At 43.1% G+C, this 24,303-nt stretch overlaps 2 protein-coding genes across 5 annotated transcripts in view; both read right to left on the minus strand.

The window, feature by feature from the left end:
- LOC137421765 (tumor protein D52) overlaps nt 1–24,303 on the minus strand; it is a 259,164-nt gene that overhangs the window by 181,441 nt on the left and 53,420 nt on the right. The window lies entirely within an intron of this gene.
- LOC137421760 (sodium/potassium-transporting ATPase subunit beta-1-interacting protein 2) overlaps nt 10,896–24,303 on the minus strand; it is a 297,307-nt gene continuing 283,899 nt past the window's right edge. For both annotated transcript variants that reach the window (XM_068108120.2, XM_068108121.2), the window contains exon 7: nt 10,896–13,332. In XM_068108120.2, coding sequence (XP_067964221.1) covers nt 13,323–13,332 — 10 coding nt within the window. In that variant the 3' untranslated portion in view covers nt 10,896–13,322. The remainder of the gene's footprint in view (nt 13,333–24,303) is intronic.

Consider the following 24,303-nt stretch of genomic DNA (forward strand, 5'->3'; position numbering starts at 1 on the left):
TTGGCTCAAATGCTTTGAAAAAGTGTGTGGCAAGATAGGTTACGGAGGGCATTTAAATTATTTGGTGTCCCTATTTAAATCACCGAGCTACTTCAGGTACTCTACAGCAGGTCAAAGCACAGTAAGAGTGAGTGGAGATCTGACTGGTTCAGTACAATAGTTACGGGTCCGTCAGGCATGTGTGAAATCACCCCAGCTCTTCAACCTGTTGCTGGAACTAGTAATGCTGCACGCAACACATGATATGCTGCAAGGAGTTCACATCCAAGGAAAAGTTCTATCAAACCTACGATTCACAGAGGACATTGTCTTGCAAACAGAGACTGCAGAAGACCTGCAAATCCTCGTAGATTGTGTTTACAGCAGCAGTAGTGTTCTGGGCATAAAGATCAACATCACAGAAACAGAGAAACAAGTCATCAGTAGGGACCACACAAATCAAATTAACATCAATATGAACGGAATAGTTTTAAAACAAGTTCGGGAATTTACCTATTTGGGGGGTACCACATTACGGGATGAAACAAGCACTGAAGGCATCAAACGTGGAATTGGGAAAGCACTGGGAGCATTTCAGTGGATACAAAGTATTTGGACAGCAAAAGACGTCCAACGTGACACCAAAGTTGGACTGTGTGGAGTCCTGGTTCTCACAATCTTGATGTACGGGTCAGAAACTTGGACATTAAAGCAAGAAGATGAACATCGACTCCTTGTTTTTGAAACGGTTTGCCTCAGAAAAATAATGGGAGTAACTATACTGGACAAAATATGGAATATTATAATAAGGGAAAACCTTGGAGTAAAACACACAATAACAGAGAATATACCACAAACAAGGCTAAGATTCTTTGAGGCATGCGTTACTGGAGGAGGGACGAACATTGGCTCATGATCGAAGTCGTGGTGACGGATCATCATTATGGAAAAGATGGCAGGACAGGCAGCAACAGTCACTGCACCTGTGTCGAGATCTTAACTAAATAATTAATTTGGGCACCTTGAGGATAGCCTCAGCAGAGGATAGTTTCCCTTCAGTTTTCCCATGTTGGATCTGGGCAGCTCTTTGGAATTCAGGGCATCCTCTAAACTTTAAAGGCTGCACTGTGATCCCCACCACAGCTGGCACAAGACAGTTTATCCTGAGTGCAGCTTCCGTATTCATGGTCTCCGTTGCGATTTCTGCAGTGTTGTTTGCCCCTGCAGGCTGAATTTGGCAATGTGTTGTTTGCCCCTACAGGCTGAATTTGGCAATACTCTTCACATATTTTCTGACAGAAAAGGTCCAACATATATGCTACTGGCCTTCACGGAATAAATCACTGCAACACTGTATCTGAAATATGGATCCCAGGCAAAGTCACATGACATGTACATCAAAAAAAATCGCGTCTGTGCTGGGATTGTCTCTCTGCAAAGCATTAATAGGAATGCATGCGTTCACTGGATGTGACAGTGTCAGCACACTAGCTGAACGTGGCAAGATTGCCTCCTTGAACATGTTGAACAAAAACTCTGACCCCAGTGCATATTCACAGAGATCGGAAAAGACTGGACAGTATCTCCGTCACTCCTTGAGAGGTTAGAGGCTTTTACCTGCCGACTATATGCTACCAAATCCAGTGTGAAGAATGTAAATGAGCTGCGTTATCACTTGTTCACCAGCAAAAATGGCCAAGTCGATCCTCACCGGTTGCCACCTTGAGCGGATGCCCTCCACAAGCACATCCTTCGAGCAAATGACCAAACTGCCATATGGAGAAGGAGCCTCAAAGCCAGTCCTAACATCCCATCACCAAATGGTCATGGTTGGAAATATGAAGAACATGATGGCAAGCAGAAACTTAAAGTTGACTGGTTAGACAGTTCACCAGCTCCAGAAGCTGTAATATAACTTTATTGTGACTGTTCCAGGTCATGCCGACTGCCTAGGTGCACCTGCTTGATGAATAACCTCAGGTACTGAAGCTCTGCAAACTCTGCAAACTGAAGCCATGTGACAACCAGCCGTCTGAGGCAGAGGACACGGTTTAGTCAGGTTCACTATGTTAACAAATATAATTTCGTTCAAAATTTTGGTAGATTAGCAAACCTCTACATTTTTCGAATATTCAGAGCATGAGAAATCCAAAAATTAATGTTTACATTTGCGTAGACACCTTTGTGAAAATGACACTCAGGACAGTGATGAAGATAGTCAGGTTCACTATGTTAACAAATATAATTTCTTTCCAAATTTTGGGATTAGCAAACCTGTACATTTTTGGAATCATCAGAGCATGGAGAATCTGAAAATCAATGTTGGCATTTGCACAGACACCTGCATGGCCGCCATTTTGGGTTTTGAAAATGGCCGCCATAAAATACATATTTTGCGCGATCTCGGCTTCTAGTCAACCTAGAGACTTAATTAAATATGCTAATCCTATGTTTTCTGGGTCAAGGCATCCAATAAAGGCCTCAAAATAGGATTATAGAAAAGCAACAAACAAAGGTAATTGAAAACCATTGTCTTTATATTTGTGATATAACTGTATTACATAATACATGATATTGCAAGTCCTTTGAAGTTATAGGTTGTTATAGGAAGTTATAGGTAGTATCAGATTGAACTATAAGTCCTATACACAGGATCTACGAGGTCTAGACCGTTCAGGAATATGCTTTTACAGATCTTCATCACTGTCCTGAGTGTCATTTTCGCAAAGGTGTCTATGCAAATGTAAACATTAATTTTTGGATTCCTCATGCTCTGAATATTCCAAAAATGTATAGTTTTGCTAATCTACCAAAATTTTGAACGAAAAAACATAGTGAACCTGACTAGTTGTGCAGGATGAGGCTGATGATGTGGATGAAATTGATCTTTATGAATTCTTCTTCTGCAATTGATGATGCTAATGATTTCCATGATTATGTTCATTTATTTTGATGAAATTAATTCATTTCTTTTGATGAAATGTCAAGTTATTTTCGTTTTTATGATGATGATGATGATTAAAGTGTAATGTATGGTGGCTGTAAATGCAAAAGAAAATCTTTGCAAGAGCTCACATGTGATCTTCTGAAGCCTAGTATGTCTGTACTACATATACATATTGCTAAAAATCGAACCAATAGGGGGTCTTATCAGCATCATATTTCAGGGTGAAATGTACTACTTACAGACTGCTACCAGGCAGAAATGTGTTCCTGAATAGCAGAGCTTTCATATGGTACCCATGAACCTTGGCCACCCCGAGTGACACCGGTGGCTCAATTTTGGGGTCGTACCTGACGGACTAGGAGCAGTACATGGCCAAACGTTTGGCATTTGTAACGTCTTAAAGGGGAAGGGATAATATTGACGTACAATGAAGACTTGATACCCCAGAAACAGTTTTGGAGCTATTACTGGAATGCTGAAGGTCAAAACCCACCAATGTGGTGTCGATACTGAGCCCATCCCTGACCGTAGTAAGACAGCGGATATCAACAACTCCTACATCAGCTAAATGGCTCTTAATGTCATCAATTTCAGTGGAGAAATCAATCCCATAACTGACTCCTCGGCTTTCCCTCAGAGACTTAGGAATCTGACAAGAGACTCAGACACCGCCGAAAGAAGAGGCTGTCGACACTGTTTCCTGTTGGGCGACCAATTTATCTGATCTTTTTGGTCCTGGAAATGTCTCTGAACTATTTTTTTTAATCAGCGAAGCCATTTAAGTGGATTATCGGGCCTCAAGGGTTTGGAACCATCAGAGGCCAAAACTATGACTAGCAGTTTTGGATGCTCTTCTGTGACAGTGAGGGACTTACCCACTTTGGGTGAGTCCCAATCATCGCTACTCTTCTGCCGAGGCCTGCCCCTCTTCCTAGCTTGATTAATAATCAGTGATGAACCATCGTCATCATATTCACCAAACAAATTGTCCATTATTGATTGATCACCTTCTCCCAACACCCAGGAGGATTACATTTGGCCAAATGCGCAGAAGATCAAACGTAATACAGGCAAGATGGGATAACGGAAAATGCCAAAACACTCTTGACCCTCAACATTGTTGGCTCGTGAGACGTCCTCCAGCTCCCCCAACTAGTTTAGATTCGAATCTGTTGTGAACCATATAGTGTACACCATCAGCATGGTGGCTGTGGGTTTAGCGTTGTGTGCAAAATCAGGAAGTGACCTCAAGTGCGCAACTCTCCTATTGTTTGAATTATACCGAAACTCTGTGCAGAGATAGTACATATGAGATCAAACATGGCCAAGAGACATCTAGCACCCCAGCTTTATCCTGAAGGCTTTCGGCCTGGTCAAAAACAATTCAAAGTTATATACGTACAACTGTCAAGAAATTTAGACATTTATTATTCGTCCATGTTGCAGGGGGGTGGGGATTTGGCTAATTTCTCTGCAATTCGTGTCCACTTGGCAAGCGGCTTGCTTTATTCATAGCTCACTCCAATGGAACGGAGCGCTCTGCAACAATTAACATGGCGGCCGGTCTCCATGTAAACAATGCTATCGTGCAAATGTTGCTGAGCTATTCTTTTCAGTTTTACTTGATCCTCTTGTGCCAACTTCCCAAAACGAATTTATTGTATTCGCATCGGCTACAGAGTACAAGAAAGAGGGAATGAAAGATAAATAAATGGAGAGTCAGAAGGAAGAGCCCCCCCCCCCCCTACCAAACTTATCAATGGACCTACCCTTGTGCATTTTGGATACAAGTATTGTGCATTTTGTGCATTTGTGTATGTATTGTGCATTTTGTTACATGCTCCTCCCCGACCCCCTGGTCACGGTGTACCTCCGAGCCCCGAGAGGAGTCACGGCAGAAAAAATGTGTTATTCTGTGTGTCAAAGATCAATGGAGAAGCCACCCCAATTGTTACTCACAAACAAATATTGTATTAAGATCACACAAGAATAACAGTACAACAGCAATAGTATTCAAAAGTACAATCAATATGTCCTATGATGGTACCATCAGTTTTGTGATATACAACTCACTGTGCTCCAAGTGAGTGAAACAAGAACATTCCCCAATGTCTCTTATTCCCAGCTTCAAGACGAAGTTGATTCACTCCAGCGATCGCTAGAACGATGTCCAATTGAAACCAGAATCCCGTGCGGATGGCCAGTGCAGTCACACAGCCGAAGCTGTACAAAGGCGCCCTCAAGGCGACTGGGAAATCCAAAGGCACCCTAGAGGCGACTGAGAGATCACACCCTCGGGTATGGACGAATTAACCTTCAAAAAGCCATGTCACGCACACGCCCCAGATCGACGGCTGAATGCGGTGAGAATGGTCGAAAAGAAAAGAAACCGCGAGCGAAGCACAAGTCCTGCGCAAGTCAAAATGGCCGACGGCCCGGTCTCGTGGCGCAACAGCACGGCGATGATTCTCTCCTGAATCGATAGCAAAACCTGACACGCAGGTTAATCTGTCACAGAGCTAACCACTCTGTCGGAGGAATCCCTTCCCTGGGAAACCTGAAAGTTCGCTAGTGACTGTTGTTCACCAACGTTCGCTCCAGACCGCAAATAGCTCGGCTCCTTCTTGTCCGACTCTCTTGCTCCGCCCTTTTTCTCTCCCTCGTCCGGTTCCCGATCCGGTTTACTGTTTCTTTTAACATTAACTTTTTTACCTTTTGAAAACAGCTCATGGACAATAAACCTTTTGAAAACAATAATAGTATATGGAATCAGAAATATTTACAGTGGATGCAAACCACCACAACGGAAGTGACGAATCCGTAACAATTTGTGTATTTTTTGTGTATTGTGCATTTTGGATACAAGTATTATGCATTTTGTGCATTTGTGTATGTATTGTGCATTTGTGTATTTTTTGTGTATTATGCATTTTGGATACAAGTATTGTGCTTGTGCATTTTGCGATTTTGCAAGTTTGTAGCTCTTGAAGAATTAGGAGGAAAAGCAGAGGTAACTAGAACGCCACTCAGTGGAGCACATACTCCCGCCGTGGGTCAAGTTGGAGCCCTATCTTGCAATGGTAAAAAAATCCTTCAAAAAATTCCTGGATCCGGAATAATATCCTGAGCTTCACCAAAAACTAATCAATTCTTCCTTATCCCAAGGGCAATCATCCCACCAACTTTCATCCAAATCTGTTCAGAACTTTTCCAGATATCTTGTTCACAAACACACGAACATACGAACACACACACACACACACACGGACACGATCGAATGCATTACTACCTGGCGGGAGTAACAACAAAAGTATGAAATGTACGTTTCAATAGCATCAGTACACATAACAAGGGTATGACTGAACATTTCATTGGTTGTAGTATCGTTTTGAATCTGACTATGGTGGCCATTTTTGCTAACACAACGAAACACCTCTCTTCATCACTAACTCCGCTTGCCGAGCGGCTTGCAAAGGCGGTTGATACAGAACAGATGGCTAGGCAAGCGATAGCAAGTTGCTGGCTAACGGAACACATCCAGGGTTTTGCGATCGTGTGTATGTGTGTGTCTGCCCATGCCATGACGTTTTTACCATTTGAGCTTTTGTCATAAAATTTTAAAGAAACCTTGATTATGAGAATATGAAGAAGAAAATAAAGGGTCAAAATGTGAAAGGGCAAAGTCAGAGTGACTATAAACACCCCTTATTAGCCCCGCTGCAGCGCGTCAAGCACAAGACGGCCCATTTTTTAAAACCACTTCTGTGTATATTTATTTACGATTGAGCTTCAATGTGTTTATCGAGGTCATAACATACATATTTACCAATTGAACTTTTGTCATCAAATCTTCAAGAAACTTCTATTGTGAGAAAATGGAGAACACAAATAAACAATAAGAAAAAGGCATAAAATGTCATAGCCCCTTCCGTGGTTTTCATAATTTTGCTGTACGGAGTTAAGAGGCTGCCAGTTGGCCATATTGGATCTGATCTAAAAAAAATAAAATGACATGCATATGTAAGCCATCATTTATTATCTGTGTGCAAAGTTTGAACAGGATTGGTAAATGCTTGTCCAAGAAAACGTTGAGGACGTGTTCAATATTGCGTTTTTTCAACTAAAATGGCTGCCAGTCAGCCACCTTTGATCGCATCGCGAAACAAAATGATGTGCATATGCATATCGTCATGTATTGCCTTTGTGCCAAGTATGAACAAAATTGGTCTATACATCTCCGAGATGTGGTTGCGGACGGTTGGACGAGACCAGATCTATAAGCCCCCTTTTTAGACTAAGTCAAACAGACTTAATAACATATCCTGAGATCTAGACCTGACTAACGATATGCATACTTGACATAGTCCACTGTGACTTAACTCATTAAAAACCACCTTTAGAGGCCATTTTTCCCCGCAAAGCGGGGGTTGGCCTTTTTCGGGGACCGTGGTTGTTGTTGTTTTTAGGTCCCCTTTTTGAAGCAATGTTTTACGGCCGGATGCCCTTCCTGACGCCAACCCTTTTTGCCGCCTTTAACGACAACCAGGGAATTAACTCATTTGATTTGTGACTTAACTCATTGATATGTATTATTATGGGATGGGAAGGGGTGTAGGAGGGCCCATAATTGGGTTAGCACCCAGGGACCATTAATGCATCCCTGATCATATAACGTGAATTTATACCACCATATATCATTCAAAAGTCGTCGCACATTCGAAGCATCGTGGCAGGGAGCCCAGTCTTGCTGGTACAAGGTGATATGTGAAAGATTTCATTGTTGAAGTGCGGGAAACAAATGCAGTAATTGTGGTGGTTGACTTTACCACTAATGAACAAGTTGCCTCATCTGAAAATGGCAAGTCGTCAAGAAACCCAGGGGAATTTTGCTGTAAGGCTCACCTGGCTGTGCTTAGATGGGTTCAAGGGTAGAAGACGAGCGGCTGAAACCCGAATCCTATCCAGGTTCCTCCTGATGACTCCAGCTTTGCTCTTTGCTTATTCGGGCTCCTTCTGATAACTCCAATGCAGTATTTGGTCTTCCGTTTGATTAAGTTTTCATTTGCCATTTTCAGTTTGTTTCTATCATGTGTACATCAAACGTTGTGAATATTTGATCCACCTTCAAGTAAATATGAATTCGAGCAGGCCGAACGCTAACCCTAACAGCTCGTAACCAGGTTGCCTACTAATAGTGGGGTGGCTAAAGTCCAAATTTAAGTGATATCGTGACACACTGGCCCAAAGGACCAAATTTGGCACAGTTCTACTTTAGGACCATACAAAACTTTTGAGAGGGGGCTGCCCGATTTTAGAGGCCCAGGTCAAGGTCAAAGGTCAAATTATGTGTCTGTCATGTTTTTGCAATATCCAGCTTATATATAACCTAAAAAACTTGGTCTTAGTCACATAACCAACATATTTAGTCAATGAATCCATTACTATTATGGGAAGTTCCACCAGGTGACGGCCATATAGGCAGTGGCGGCGCCAGGCTGTCCCCGACCGGGGGGGGCTAACATCCCCGACGAGAGGGCTAAAATCAGTGGAATTAATCCATATTCATTCACAAATTGTGATTGTGATTCTGGTGGGAGTGTTTCATGATCTTGTGCAGCACCATCCAGGTATGCAACTATGGGTTGGCTATGGTACTGGTAAACACTTCCGCTATTACCATGTCAACTCAATCTGCCAGGAACTTGGGGAAGACAAAGCTCGTGCTCTGCCGTTTTTCCATGCATTCTCTGGCTCTGATGTAACATCCCAATTCAGTGGTAAAGGCAAAAAGTCAGCTTGGAAGGCATGGAAAGCTTACCGGACAGCCACAGAAGGATTCACCATTACGTCCCTGACTGCGTTTGTTCCACAGGTGATTACATCTCCAGCATTCAATGTGATCGAGCGGTTTACCTGTATCATGTACGACAACACAACCCCACATGTCAATGTGAGAGCTATTCCTGTCAACAGGAGCTATTCCCAAGGAGAGTGAAGATGATGGAGAAGCTTCCTCCAACTCAGAACACACTGCTCCAGCATGTAAATCGATGCCTGTACCAAGCCAGCATTTGGAGAGAGAGTCTGAAGCCCATCCTAGCTGCACCAAATCCAGATGGCTTTGGGTGGACCAAAGCAGATACCGGGTGGCGTCCAACCTGGACAACCCTGTCAGCTGCTGCTCTTAGTTGTAGAGAACTACTCAAGTGCGGATGTAAGGCGACACCCACCTGTTCAAAGAATTGCACGTGCAGGAACGCAGGACTGCCATGCACAGGACTGTGTCTCTGTCGTGGAAATTGTGAAGCATAAGTCATGCAGGCCGCGACCTCCTCTGTACTGGCCAATCCAGTATCCTCCCTCAGCGTATCGATGTACGTCAAAAACACCGATGCAAAAATGACCAACACATAATTTGACCTTTGACCTTCACCTGACCTTGAAATACAATATGGCAGCACCTGAGGATATTTTCCATAATACAAATGGATTCCTTGTCCTTAAAAATGATTATTTAGACACTGAGATAATGTTTCTATGACAGCTATGAGCTGGATATGGCAAAAACGTGACAAACACATAATTTGACCTTTGACCTTGACCTGACCTTGACCTCGAAAATCGGGCAGCCCCCTCTCAAAAGTTTTGTATGGTCCTAAAGTATAACTGTGCCAAATTTAGTGCTTTGGGCCAGCGTGTCACGATCATTTCCATAAGCCACTCCACTATAAACCAGCAATTGCAGAAGGGTAGATGATTTTGATCATATAAGAATTGACAGCGACAAGTGTTGGGTATAATGGGCTGACAATATTGTAGAACTGAAGAGAAACTGTCAGACAAATCAATTGTATCGTCTCGTATGCATTTGGATGTCGCATATGCTTATTGAGCCTGGAATCAATTACGATTTCAGGTTACACAGGTTCATCATTCCTGGGACAGGAAGGGGGCTAACCACTGATGCACTGACCCCTCCAGTTTAGGCCAATACTTTGACTCACTCTCCAACTCTTTCAGAGACATAGGATATTTCGCCAACTAATGCTCACAGACGTAACACTCAGCTTCACGCCCACCTGGGGCACGATACACATGAGGAAGCAACAACCTGCCTGAAAAACGCCAATCTGACAGTTTATAGTCAGGTCAGAAATCAACAACGCACCAGACAGCTCAAAGGTAAATGCATTACCTCTGCCAAGGCAGACCAATCACTAAAGGTAGATAATGGCCTAACGATGACGACAATCCCCATTTGTGGATCCAAGATTATCTGTGGGATGTCACATTGTTTCATAGCCAATCATGGACAAAACATGGCTGCTTTGCAGTTATTGTTGGGGAAATTAACGAAGTTGCAATTTACTGCTTGACGATGCCATTTAAAAGGGTGCAGAGTGAAAAATTTGACAAGGTAAGTTTCAGTTTCTCAAATTTGGCTTTAGCTTCCCTATAAAAGTGACAGATGGGCAAATAAAACGCCTTATGGTTAACAAGTCCCTACGGGCTGGCAGGATAGCCTCGAGGTGTGCACACTCATTTCTGATTTCTAGCTGAGGTTTGAATCTCAAACCCAGCTCAAAACTTTCGCAGGCAGAGGTTGTTAGGATTGTTAGGGTTGGTGCTCGCAAACATCAATGGTGCTCCGCCCGTCGGGTGAACGTTAAGGCGGAGGATCCATCTGCCAGCAATGGTTGTTGGTGGCCATCAAAGACTCCACGGTGTCTTTTATGAAGAAGAGGTGAGATATCCCCGGCACCCTAAACAAGTTAGAAATTCCTGCCCAAGCCATCCTCAGTTGAATCCCAGTCCTGGCCAGGCGATTCGTGAAAGACTTGGGCCAAAAACGTTCTGACATCCCAATAAGGTGAGAATAACAGTGGCTCTTACAGAAGTAGTAGTACCAATAGTAGGAGTTGCACTACTACTACATCTCCTAACAACAGATTACAATGAACCTATAAAGTTACAAATGATCTTTCCTGATTAAGGAATAGATTTATTTTCAAATTGCAATCATCTGATACAAATTGTACATATTTATCCCTTACTCCTTCCCAACGACAATCAATCAGACAAAATGCTCAACATCATTACCGATCAGATCTCGAAATGCATAATACAAGGAAAGGATATAAAAGAAACCTTGCACGCGCAGCTTTGCTTCATCTGCTGTGATATCATATCATGGCGGAAGGTTCTAGAAAACTGGCAGACACCTTGTGGGAGAATCAAATTGAAATCTCATGGACAGTTTGTAAAGGACATTTCACATTCCTCTTTTTCCATAAAAATGTGATTTCCACACTGACATTTCGCACAAATTGCATGTTATCCAGGAAATGTTGCGAGCTGTGTTTATGGCCCATAAAAAGCACACAATGAAACACCATTAAAATAAATACCATCGCTCACAATCTATATTTGTTTACCAGGTAAATGGCATCACCCTCACGATCATTGGCTGAATTGGCATACTGATCGTGTCAATGAGGCCTTGCAAAAAAAGAAAGAAAGAAAAAAAAGAAAAAAAGAGGCCGATTCCCTTCGCACAGAGCAGGAGTAAAAACATTCAAAAATAATTTCGATCATTTTGATATAAAGCAACGTTTAACTACATCAAAGTCAGAACTGTCAACCATTCGATAGAACATGTAGGGAGGAAAAAGCAAGTCCAGAATTTAACCAAATCATTCCGACCTCCATGTTGGATGTCTCATCCATATAAAACGTCATAATGAAAAATTGGAGGTAAATGGCGAAGGGGGAGGGAGGAAGAAGGGAAAAGAGGAGAAGGGATGGTTTCACAAACAAAGAAGAGAGAAGAATCAATTAGTAACTGTGCAGCGGCAATAATCCCACAGTAATAACGTTGCTCAAAGAATCTCTCGAGATCATTCTGTACGATGCGGATCATTGTTTTTAATTGTTTTATTACTTTCCGTGGTCACAAGGTGAGCAGGTATTACAAAGGCTGCAGCGTGCTTGTGCATGGTACGAGGTACGTACAGTCAATAAACCCACTAACCACCAACAGCACTAAATAGCAATGGCAACGGTGGAACAAAAGAGAACAGTGAATAACCTGTGCTAGGTCACAGCTCGTACTCAGAAGAAACCAAAAGAAGAATAAAATAGAATTACGATGAAATACAATAAATCCAGCAGATGTTTGAAGGAGACATCTTCTACGCTAATTAGCCCTATAGAGTATTACTCTACCAGACCACTGACCTGGTTAGAAAAAGCATCTTTGCTGCATTAAGCATCATTTGCTCCTGATGCTGCTGATCAGGGATGAAACAAGAGTGATTTTCTTCTTAAAATGCAAAATTCATTTCGAACCACCAGTGGGTTGGACGGAAAGCGTGTAGAAATAACACCGCTCCAAGAAAAATAAATACATCAGAAAACAACCGGTGACAATACAAGCCGTATAGTTTTGCATTGGTGATAATGGGAAATTTAATATCAAAAACAATGACAATTTTTATTGGCAAAATTACATTTCTTCAATTGACATCTAATGCGGCCTGTAGGTAATGATCAAAAATTGCGCAATTCAGCACCCCCCACCACCCCCCCCCCTCTGCAACCGTCAACACCATCCCACCCAGCTTCTAAAAAAAAAAAAAACATCTAGGCAGTGAAAAGCTTCCTTTAAAATAGACATGTTAGAAAAATGGAATAACAACACTAAAAATGTGTAAAACCAAATGGCAGAAATTCTGCTTTTTCAATGTACAAACCTGTAGGCCCCAAGCGGAGTACTGAGGCCTTTAGTGATGAGGGTCATTCAAAATGTTCTCGGAACAAGACACTAAATAGTCCAGGAAACACCATTAAGGTGTGTGTGTGTGTGTGTGTGTATGTGTATGCACACACACACACACACACACACACACACACACACACAAACACACTTATCTAGTGGAATATATTTCTGTGTTTCTTGGACAATTGTGATCATCATGTTCCGAGAACATTTTGAACACCCATAGCTTCAGGTTAGTGTAGATTTCCGTAGCAAATGCGTCAGGACTTTCTCCGTGATGTGCCAATCAATTTGCAAGACCAGCGGAAACCAGACTTTGCTATGGAAAGCGAGTCTCCAAGGAGGAAACATATCACGCATCATGTTGTGGTAAATTAGTTCTGTGCTCTGGTGTTCGTGTTCAGGCTGGTGCTGCCACGTTTATTAAGTGTGCCGCTAAGAGATTGTCAGCTCAACACAATGTGCAGACTCTCAAGGATTACAAGCAAAGCTGGACTTCTCGGGAATGACCTGACTGTGCCAGCAAAGGTTAAAACTAAGAAGGCCTTGTAGGTAGCTTCAGCACAAACTTCTCCCACATATTCACACCTGAAGAATCTGCCACTTCTACAGATGCTCTCACTTTGTCCTGCATGCACACGAAAGCAAAAATAATTAATATTTAAACAATCAAAACGAAACACAATGGAGAAAAAGATCCTCTCACAACCCTAAGAAATTATCTTTTCATTATTACTACAAGCAACGGTACCCGCCCTACGGCCTTCAATTGGGAGGCCCAAATGAAAAGGCAAAATATCAGAAATTGAAGGCTTTTTTATTTTAAACGATTCATATAAACATCCGTTGAATCATATCACACGCAAATCATCAAAATCTAAACAGTACATGGCGCCCATTTTGAAAAAAACCGATTGAATTCTGCAAAATGGAAGCGGCCGCTACACGTCTTTCTCAGTCGCACGTTTATGTGTGAAGAGTGCACGCCGAATCTGTAACACGGAAGCGGCCGCTGCACCTGTTTCTCAGTCGCTTTGCACACGCTGCCATGTTACTTCAGAGCCGCACGTTTATATAGGAAGAGTTCGTCAGGAGTCGATCTACTCTCTCCTGGTACGTAGAATAAACAGTATTTGAAGAATTTCAACAAAAACCACATCACTGTTCATATCGCTAAATATTATTCCATTGTGTTTGGAAAAACTGGAAAATTTGGAAAAACAATACAGCCTATTTTACTCCAGGGGGTCCTAGGATTACCCACCCAAAATATCGTTGCGATCGGTTCAGCCGTTTTTGTGGTACCTTCGAACGGACAGACGGACGGACATTTGGTGAATTATAGTAAGATTTGTTACTGTTATTGAATTTATTTTTTTTACCTTATTTCCCCCCCCCCCCCTCCCCTTTTGTATACAAGATCGAGGCTCGTGAAAGAGCTAACATTAATCACACAAAAATGAAACAGACACATAAAACATACAATAAAGGGAGTGGGAGACAAGATGGGGAGAGAGGGGGAAGCACACAAACATAACATTTGAGAGCAGAGACATCGGGAGATCTATGGGAAGGAGAGGGCTTGGGGGGGGGGGGGGGGGTTAGTACAGAAGGCATAATTTCCATGGAACGGGTTGGTTTGAAAATTTATGTTCCTCTGAGCTCCCAATGTTTATCGGCATTAAACTTTATAGGATAACATATTTTACCACGATGCACCTAAATAGGGGTTTTAAAACAGTTATTTTCTCACAATTCTTAACTTATAAACATCCGAGCTGCACCTGTCGCCATGATCTCCGAGGGTCGATCCACATTTATACGAGGTTTATAAAAAGCCCAATTTTTTGGGATTCCAACATAGATACGGATATAATATTAGTGAGACGGTGAGCTGCGATCATCAAATATGTTGTCAGATGTGAAAAACAACTGTTAATTAAGACGTTACCATGATCGGTAAGTTCAGCAAAGAAGGAGTCATGTGACCTCTCAAATGCGCGAATTATTCAAAAAACTAAAATAGTACGGTACACAGACAACCTATTTTTCCTTTTAAAGGTAATTTTACTCCTCATCTAACAACATCACTCTCAAGGTTGAAAAAATAGGGTTTTTTTTTTTTTTAAAGTAAAAAAGGACCCACGTGACTCCAACTACAAACCACCACTTGCCAAAGGGTGAACCTCCACCGATTACCTCATCCTCACAACAAGGTGAGTTGTTGTTTTGCTGTTTGTTTGTGACCTTACCGATTTGAGCTCCCAAAGTTAATCACAAAAAAACTTTCCACCGTCAGATTTTAAACTATGATACACCTGAATAGGGGTTTAAAATGGTCATGAGGAGGTAATCTGGTCCGGCATTGTCATGTTGCACCCCGAGTTTATTTATGAACCCAAGGTAATTTATTTACAACTACAAGTACAGCTTCACTCCTTTACACCCTTGAGAACATTTCCACCCCTTAGATCCCTGAGACCCCTTTAACCCTTTACACCCCTTAGACCCCTTGGATCCTTTATACCCCCTTAGACCCCTTCCAACCCTCTATACCCTAAGACCTCCTCAAACCCTTTACACCCCTTATAACACCTTGACACCCCTTAGACCTCTTTAGACCCTTTACACCCCTTAGACCCTTTACACCCCTTAGAGCCCATTAGACCCCCTTGGCCCTTCATACCCCTTAGACCCCTTAGACCATTTACACCCCTTAGGCCCCTTTAACCATGCATTTACATCTTAACGGAAGCCTCTCCTCAGTGAAAGACACATGAAGGCCCGCTTGGAGTTCGCAAAAAAGCACCTAAAGGACTCTCAGACTGTGAGGAACAAGATTCTGTGGTCTGATGAAACCAAGATTGAACTGTTTGGCTTCCGTCTGGCCACTCTGCCATAAAGCCCAGATCGGTGGAGTGTTGCAGTGATGGTTGTACTTCTGGGAGTTTCTCCCATGTCCACACAGGATCTCTGGAGCTCAGTCAGAGTGACCATCGGGTCCTTAGTCACCTCAATTACCAAGGCCCTTCTCCCCCGATTGCTCAGTTTGGCCGGGCGGCCAGCTCTAGGAAGAGTCCTGGTTGTTCCAAACTTCTTCCATTTAAGAATTATGGAGGCCACTGTGCTCTTGGGAACCTTCAATGCAGCAGAATTGTTTGTAGGCTTCTCCAGATCTGTACGTCGACACAATCCTGTCTCTGAACTCTGCAGGCAGTTCCTTCGACCTCATGGCTTGGTTTTTGCTCTGATTTGCATTGTCAGCCGTGAGACCTTATATAGATAGGTGTGTGCCTTTCCAAATCATGTCCAATCAATAGAATTTACCACAGGTGGACTCCAATCAAGGTGTAGAAACATCTCAAAGATGATCAAGAGAAATGGGAGGCACCTGAGCTAAATTTCAAGTGTCATAGCAAAGGGTGTGAATACTTATGTCAATGTGATATTTCAGTTTTTTCTTTTTAATAAATTTACAAAACTCTAAAATCCTGTTTTCTCTTTGTCATTATGGGGTATTGAGTGTAGATTGATGAGGGAAAAAATTAATTGAAATGATTTCAGCATAAGGCTGCAACATAACAAAATGTGAAAAAAGTGAAGGCGTCTGAATACTTTCTGAATGCACTGTGTGTGTGTGTATATATATATATATATATATATATATAATACTGTCCAAAATTTGGAGTATTCCAAAGATATTCATACTTTCATGTAAATTCATCAAATTGTCAGTGATAATGGTCATATGTATTTATTATTGTAAATTTACAGCCTTTATAAATGCATGTGACACAAACTTCGTAAATAAGTAACAAGAACTGTGCCTTTTTATAGTATCAGTCAATACTTTGTGTGTCCGCCTCTGACTTCTTGAGTGCCATCACTCTTTTACCCATGCTTCCTGTAAACGACTGTAGCACTCTTACAGGAACATTGTGCCAAATCTCCTGTTGTATATTCCACAGTTCTGTAAGGTTAGATGGGCTCCTCTTGTTCTTTTCTGTTGCCAGGTAATCCCATATGCAATGGAACTCAATGGAACTCATGTCCAGACTCTGGTACTTGGAGCACACCAGTTGTAACCTTTTTTGTATACTCAGTCGAGGCTCGTATAAGAGTTAACACATAGAACATATAATAAAGGGAGCAGGAGAGAATAGAGGGAGAGAGAGAGAGAGGGAAGCACAACTTAGTTCTCCAAATACTGTTTTACTATATAGGAAGTACGTTTCGGATCATCATCTTGTTGGAAAAGGAATCCACCTCCAATTAAATGATTTCCACAAGGACCTGCACGGTGATGCAGTATTTGTTTGTAATCACCCTGTGCTCGAAGCGAAAAGCGGGATTAAGTAATCGGTTTACCTCTTTCTGTTTACGGATGTCGGTCGATGATCGAGGAACGGCTTAATTTCATTGAATTTAAATATTTGAAAACTGTAGAACACGAATAGGAACACAAACCGGAAAACGAATCAGAACACAAATCTGCAGCTTTAGCAGTACTTTGGCTCTGAAATTGGAAAATTGTACGGAATCTTGTCCCGAATGCACATGCGCAAAGTAAGGTCATTATTTTAGTCTGTCTGCCCATCCAGCAGTCAAAAACTTACTTTTTTATCATTCCAAAAAGGAAACTTACTATTTGGATGTCAATAAAGGACTCAAATAACAGGCACAAATAAAATAATTCAACATGGTCAATAAAGTGGACGAGAACAGTGGTTCTTAACCTTATTCTCAACAGAGACCGGCAAAGGTCAGCGATAAATGACCGTGGATCCCCAAATGGGAACCAAGGAATTAATGGTCTTTACTGTCTATACTTCAGCAAGTCATACATCTCCAATGACTTTTACAGTAATATTACAGTTTTACAGTCATATATTACGTAAATTACGTAAATTACGTAAAATTACGTAAATTTTACAGTCATATATTGGTTCACGAGTTATCAAACAGAGTGACCAGTATATTCGTCATGGGTGTCTGTCTGTGTGTCTGTCTGTCCGCAGCATAACTACCCGATGATATCACCCGATCTTGATGAAACTTGGGTGGGAGGTTGATATCATGATCTAGTTGTGTCCTGCCTGGAGTGGGCGTATTGCGCCCATTGTGGGCGGAGCCACGCCTGAAAAAGATATTCGTATTTTTAGGGGGTATTCCATTTCAAGCGACATCTTCCCTGAGGGGTTTGGTGGAATCTGACAGGGGTTTCGGTATTTGGTTAGGCCAATGTCATGTGTCTAGCACCACGGAGCTCGATTTTTCATTTTCGCCCCAAGGTCAAGGTCACAAGGTCACGAAATTTAGAAAAGTCGATTTTTGATGGTTTTATTACATTGTTCGCTCCCTGAAAGGGTGAAATGTCGTACATGATCTTATATTATCACATACATCATGAAATACAAGTTTTCCAACAAATTTCAGAATCTTTGACCTTTCACCTTTGAAGGTCACAAAGGTCAAATTTTCAAAGTTGTCGGAATTGAACCGAATTTTCGGTATTGTGTGGCTAGCTAACCTCATAACTGATTATACATTATTTTCTATCTCATTTCAAGGTCAGTAACCTTCGTTTTGACATTTCCGGGCCAGCACCACACACAATTATGTACAGCTGGCTAGCGGCTAGGGTGCCAGCTTAGGATCCTAGGATCCTGGGTTCGAATCCCGGTCGATCGCTGAATTAACGCCAGGGGGGTTGACTCAGCCTGTCATCCTTCCGAGGTCGGCTAATTGAGTACCAGTTCACTGGTAATTCCCTGCTTGTCATAAAAGGCGACAAAAAGGGTTGGCGGCAGGAAGGGCATCCGGCCGTAAAACATTGCTTCAAAAAGGGGACCAAAAAACAACAACAACCACGGTCCCCGAAAAAGGCCAACCCCCGCTTTGCGGGGGAAAATGGCCTCCAAAGGTGGTTTTTTTTTTTTTGGCTCTTAAAGGCCTGTGCACGCAGCGCATTGGGGCCCTTTGTAAATAGGCATGTGCACCGCATGTCGGGGGCCGACACCTGCCACGTGGGGCCCGACCGCCCAGTCCGGGCCTGTTTCGGTTACAGTCCGTCCTTTGTCAATGAATACCGCTCGCTCGTGAAACATCGTCGTCTCCTGACTTGTTTTTTTTTACAATTAGTGGTGGGTCAAGCCACTCCTTTGACTGGACTAATTGTGCTTGGTTTGAACTTGGATTTTAAATTCTCCTTCTAGTGGATAACGCTCCTTCACATCAGCCCAACCTCGATGATTTGCATGACAACATTTTGTGTTTGTGTGCTTCCCCTTCTCTCCCCATCTTGTCTTCCGCTCCCTCTTTTTATATATTTTGTTTGTCTGGTTGATTTGTTTGTGAAATAAATGTTAGCTCTTTCACGAGCCTCGATTCAGTATACAAAAAAAAGAAGAAAAAAAAAGTCGTTTCCTCCCTTTTTTGATACAATATGACAATACGACAATACGCAATACGACAATTTTGATACAACCTATGGACCAGGAAGTTATCGCCGCATTCAAAGCATGTTATTTATGTCGTACATTCAGCCAACTCCTCGTGGCTACTGATGGTGAGGATAATAATAATAATAATAATAATAAAGGAGTCTTATATAGCCCCATCAAGCAGAGTAAACGACCCTCATGGCGCTTTACATTATCATGCGAATGCACACACACCGTACACACATACACAAACATACACACACACAGACACACCTTCACTCTTGCCCTATTCCTCTCCCTCCCCGTTCAAAACCCACAGATGTGTACTCCCCCTCCTCCTCCCCTCCCTCCCCTGCACATGTACACAGACATACTCTCGATCTCTGTCCCACCTCAAACCAAAGGGAAAACAGGACTTAGACTTTGAAAGACTTGTGAAACAGATAGGTTTTGAGGGAGGTTTTAAAGGCCGGAAGAGAGTCAACATGTCGAACAGAGGAAGGCAAGTCATTCCAGAGCAGAGGTGCAGCAAAGGAAAAGGATTTCTCGCCAAACGACTTGGTGCTGGTGCGCGGCGGCTCTAAGGTCATAGAGTCGTCACTTGAACGAAGCCGTCGCCGAGGTTCATAGAGAGTGAGCAAATCGGAGAGATAGTGAGGTCCCGTTCCACACAATGATTTATAACATAGTGTGCAAATTTTGTATTGCACACGAGCAGAGACAGGCAGCCAGTGTAAAGATTCAAGAAGCGGAGTAACATGGTCAGACTTCTTCGCCTTACAGACAAGACGAGCGGCAGAGTTTAGAACCATTTGTAACTTATCCAAGAGAAACTGAGGGCAGCCAGCATACAAAGAATTACAATAGTCTAGCCTTGAGAGGACAAGGGCACAGACCAGAGTTAGAGCAGCTTGAGGAGTAAGAAAGTGGCGAATGGATGCGATCTTTCGCAGCTGAAAGTATGCTGATTTGCAAGTTTGAAGTACTTGCTTGGAAAATGTCATGTTACAGTCGAAAACCACACCAAGGTTCTTGGCCGACGAAACAAAGTTTACATCGGTTTCACCAACATGAATAGTGGTAGGAAGTGAACATTGTAGAGGACATCTGTGTGATCTTACAATCATAGACTCTGTTTTAGCATCGTTCAGCTGAAGTTTGTTTTGGGTCATCCACGCCTTCACGTCGGCAATACAGCCTTCTAACACTTCAACAGTGGGCACGATTTGTTGAATCATGCTTCCTTTGTACAGCTGATTGTTGTCCGCAAAGGCGTGGTGATCAACTGAATGTCTGGCAACAAGATCAAATGGAGGCTGAGTGTACAAAAGAAAGAGGATCGGTCCCAGGACTGAGCCCTGGGGAACGCCAAAGGAAAGCGGAGAAGGGGCTGATTTCTGGCCATTGACAACAACTGTTTGCACGCTATCAGTAAGATAGGACATCAGCCAAGAAAGGGGAGTACCAGTTATACCAAATGTGATTTCAAGACGACGAATTAAGACACTATGGTCAATCGTGTCAAAGGCGGCAGACAAGTCCAAAAGAGCAAGAACGGAAACCTTACCACAGTCAAGAGAGGTCAGAAGATCATTGGTTATTCTTAGGAGAGCGGTCTCGGTGCTATGGCCTGGTCTATAGGCTGACTGGCGAGAATTGAAAAGATTATTTGAAACTAGATGGTCATTCATCTGTGATAGCACAATTCTTTCTGTGATCTTTGACAGGAAAGACAGGTTGGAGATAGGACGGTAATTTTTCATGTCATTAAGGTCAAGGGTGGGCCTTTTAAGAAGTGGTTTAACAAGAGCTTGTTTAAAGAGAAGCGGAAATGAACCCGTAGTCAGAGAATCATTGATAACTGCAGTAATAAATGGGAGGAGGGTGTCCAAACACTCAATAAACAAATCGGTGGGAAGGGGGTCAAGATCACATGTTTTTGTGTTTGACTTGAGGATTGTACGTTTGACAATTTCCTCAGTAACAGGAGTAAACGAACTAAGAGGTCGCCCGTAAAAGCAGTGTTCAGCATCATCGAAGGAAAGGAGTGACTGCTTGTCAAGATTGTTTCTTATTGACTGAATTTTATTGTGAAAGAAATGCAGGAAGCGTTGGGGTAGTTCGTTTTGAGGAAATACAGTGGGAAGAACAGATTTATTTTTGGTGGCAAACAGGCGGTTGGTAATGCTGAACAGTTGCTTGCAGGAGGAGCTCCTAGTAATCCGATCAGAAATATATGACGTCTTTGCTTTTAGAATGATTTTTATGACGAGACTTTTAGCTATGTTATACAACTGTTGATGGACTGTGAGGCCAGTCTTCAGCCACTGTCTCTCGGCACGTCGTCATTCCTTTTTGGCAGCCCTGACTTCGTCGCTGACTGCGCTGAACCACGGAGTACTCCTGCGTCTGGGAACGGCGCGCCGTGTCGCTGGAGCATGACAGTCCAACGCTGTGCAGAGGCAAAAGTCGAGGTCTTCTGCAGTGACATCGGAACGGCCAGAGAGACGGGTGTGAAGGTCCTCTTTAAAGGCGGACGGTCGATGGCACGAATGTTGCGGGCAATGATGAAGGTGGGCTGAAGACGAGGAACAGCAATACTCAGGTGGCTGGTGACACAGAAGTGGTCCGAGGTGATAGCACAGGTCACTGACGTGCACTGCATCAACTGATCATCGCATCTGTGCACTAACCAATCCAGGATGTGTCCTTTAATGTGTGTAGGTTGGGAGACAGACTGAGATAGACTAAAAGTAGAAAGGAGGTCAATGATCTTTGAAGTGAGAGGATGTTGTGGTTGGTCGTAGTGGACGTTGAAATCTCCAAGAATCAAGACGAAACCAGGAAGAGTATTGCAGTGGTCGAGCAGATTAGGAAGCTGGGTCACGAACATAGAGTCAGTAAGCTTGTTTTTCTGGTTAGTTGGAGGTCGGTAGAGGCAGAAGAAATGAAGAGTGTTTTCTGACAGAGTGAAGGTGACATGGGCTAGCTCGTAGGATGAATGGTCGAATGAAAAAGTCGTGGTGAAGGAGACAAAGGGAGAGAAGTTGTCTCTGTAAATATCAGCCATGCTCCCACCCCTAGAGGAGCGAGGAAATGACTGCAGGGTGTATCCAGGTGGGGTGAGATCAGCACATCTCGCTTCGTCGCCACTGGGTCGGAGCCAAGTTTCGGTCAGAAAAAACACGTCGATATCGTTATCTTGAATAAAAGAGGTAATTTCGGTTCGCTTTTCAGGACTACTCAGAGACTGAGCGTTGAATAAGGCGAGATACAGGTCAGAACGGTGTTGTTTTGGTGCTGTGTATGTTCTACAGGGATAGATGAGGTTATTGAAGTTGACAGGGGACACTTTTTCGCAGGAATTATTAAAATGTGGGCCGGGCCATCGCTGGTCGCGAAGAGAAATCACAATCGGTATTTTTCTCTGCTTTCTCCTCCCGCCTCGCTTTGTGCGTTTTCTTGGGAGACCAACGCCGATTTCAAGTTCTCTGAGGCCTGACATGAGTCCAGGAGTCAATCGAGTGGTGTTGTTTAAAGACAAAAGTTTTTGCCGAGTGGAGCGAATAGGCCTCGGGATAGAGGAGTTAGAGCGGATAGTCGAGCTCGGTACATGCAGCGGAGCGTGCAGCGGTGGGGCGTGCAATGGGCCGGGCGATGGGCCGGGCGATGGGCCGGGCGATGGGACGAGCAGTGGGACGAGCGATGGGGTGGGCGATGGGGCGAGCGATGGGGTGAGACGGGGAAAAGGACCGTCTTGTTGAGAGGCGCACACCGGGGCTGCGTGCGGCTCAACGAAAAAAACATGGCGGGTACTTACAGTTCGAAATTTTCAACTTGGTGGCGAGTAAAAACCAAAGTACTGCAAATCTCACGGGCAGACACGCCGCCATAAGCCAGGAAACGAAACATGGATCCATCACAATCATTCACACAAAGCACAACACGACAGCACACGCTAAATCCAACAGAATCAATCAAATACACAGGACGACCGACTCAGCTCAGCCTGCTAGGCGAATAAGCATCTGGATAAGCTGAGCATCTGTGAATATTGGTGGGGATACAATATCCTCACAGCAGTCGACATCGTCAAGGCATAGTAGGAGGTTACAGAAAGTTGTTTGAATGGCGTGTGACATATACCATATGACCAGAGTGCGTTCATGACTTTATGGGATTCAATGAGGTTGTCCCAAGTGTTAACCGTGATATTCTTAACTTTCCTTTTGAAGCAGGCTTTGAAAGGTTTGAAAGCGAGGATATTGAGAATGTCCTTGCATCACATCCTGAAGACCTCACCAACGAAGACTTGCAACTGCTAGCGCAAAATACTGAAGAGGGTGGTGGCGATGACAATGACGACGAACCCTAGCGAACTCTCACAACTAAACTCATGGCTTTTGCATTCAGCCGAATTGAAGAGGGACCACAATTGTTCACCGATAATGAGCCTAAGAGAGAACGACATAACCCTAAAACTTAAAGAAATGTCATGGAAAGTCTTCATTGCTACGATGAAATTTATAAAGAAAGGAAGAGGCATAGCAGCAAGCAGTCAACCATTGATAACTGGGAGGGAGGAAAACGCTCATCTCAACAGCCAGCAGAAGCCTTCACATCACAGTAAGGAGGAGACCCCACGGAAAGGGATCTCAGTGACTTGCCACCCTCCTACTCTCCACCATTCACCAGTCGCCTGTTATATTGCACTAACGGGTGATTTTTGGTAGTATATTTTATATTTATTTACAGTACTGTATTACATTGTCCAATACAGAATATATAAACAATGAAAAGTGCATGAATTTACTTAAACGTGATGCATTTAACGGGGGTGAAGGTAGTTAACTCCCCACCCCCACTATTTACATTAATTCTTATGAGATAAATTGATCCATTTATCGTCGTTTCACTTGACGTCGTGTTTTCAAGAACTTAACCACATCGTTATCCGGGGACCAAGTGTACTAGGACAACAAATTACGCCATTTTGACCAATCAAATTTGCCATCACACTCTCAGCATTAGGAATATCGAGATTCAGACAAAATTGCAGCTGGTGGTAAATATAGATCATGCTTGGAAACGCAAAGGAAAGGTTTAAAAGCTCTTTCCTGGCTTCCCCATATCCTTTTCACAAGACTATGTGGGGT

The sequence above is a fragment of the Myxine glutinosa genome, chromosome 2 (genome assembly GCF_964187855.1).
Source record: "Myxine glutinosa chromosome 2, kmMyxGlut1.1, whole genome shotgun sequence".
NCBI classification, from domain to species: domain Eukaryota; kingdom Metazoa; phylum Chordata; class Myxini; order Myxiniformes; family Myxinidae; genus Myxine; species Myxine glutinosa.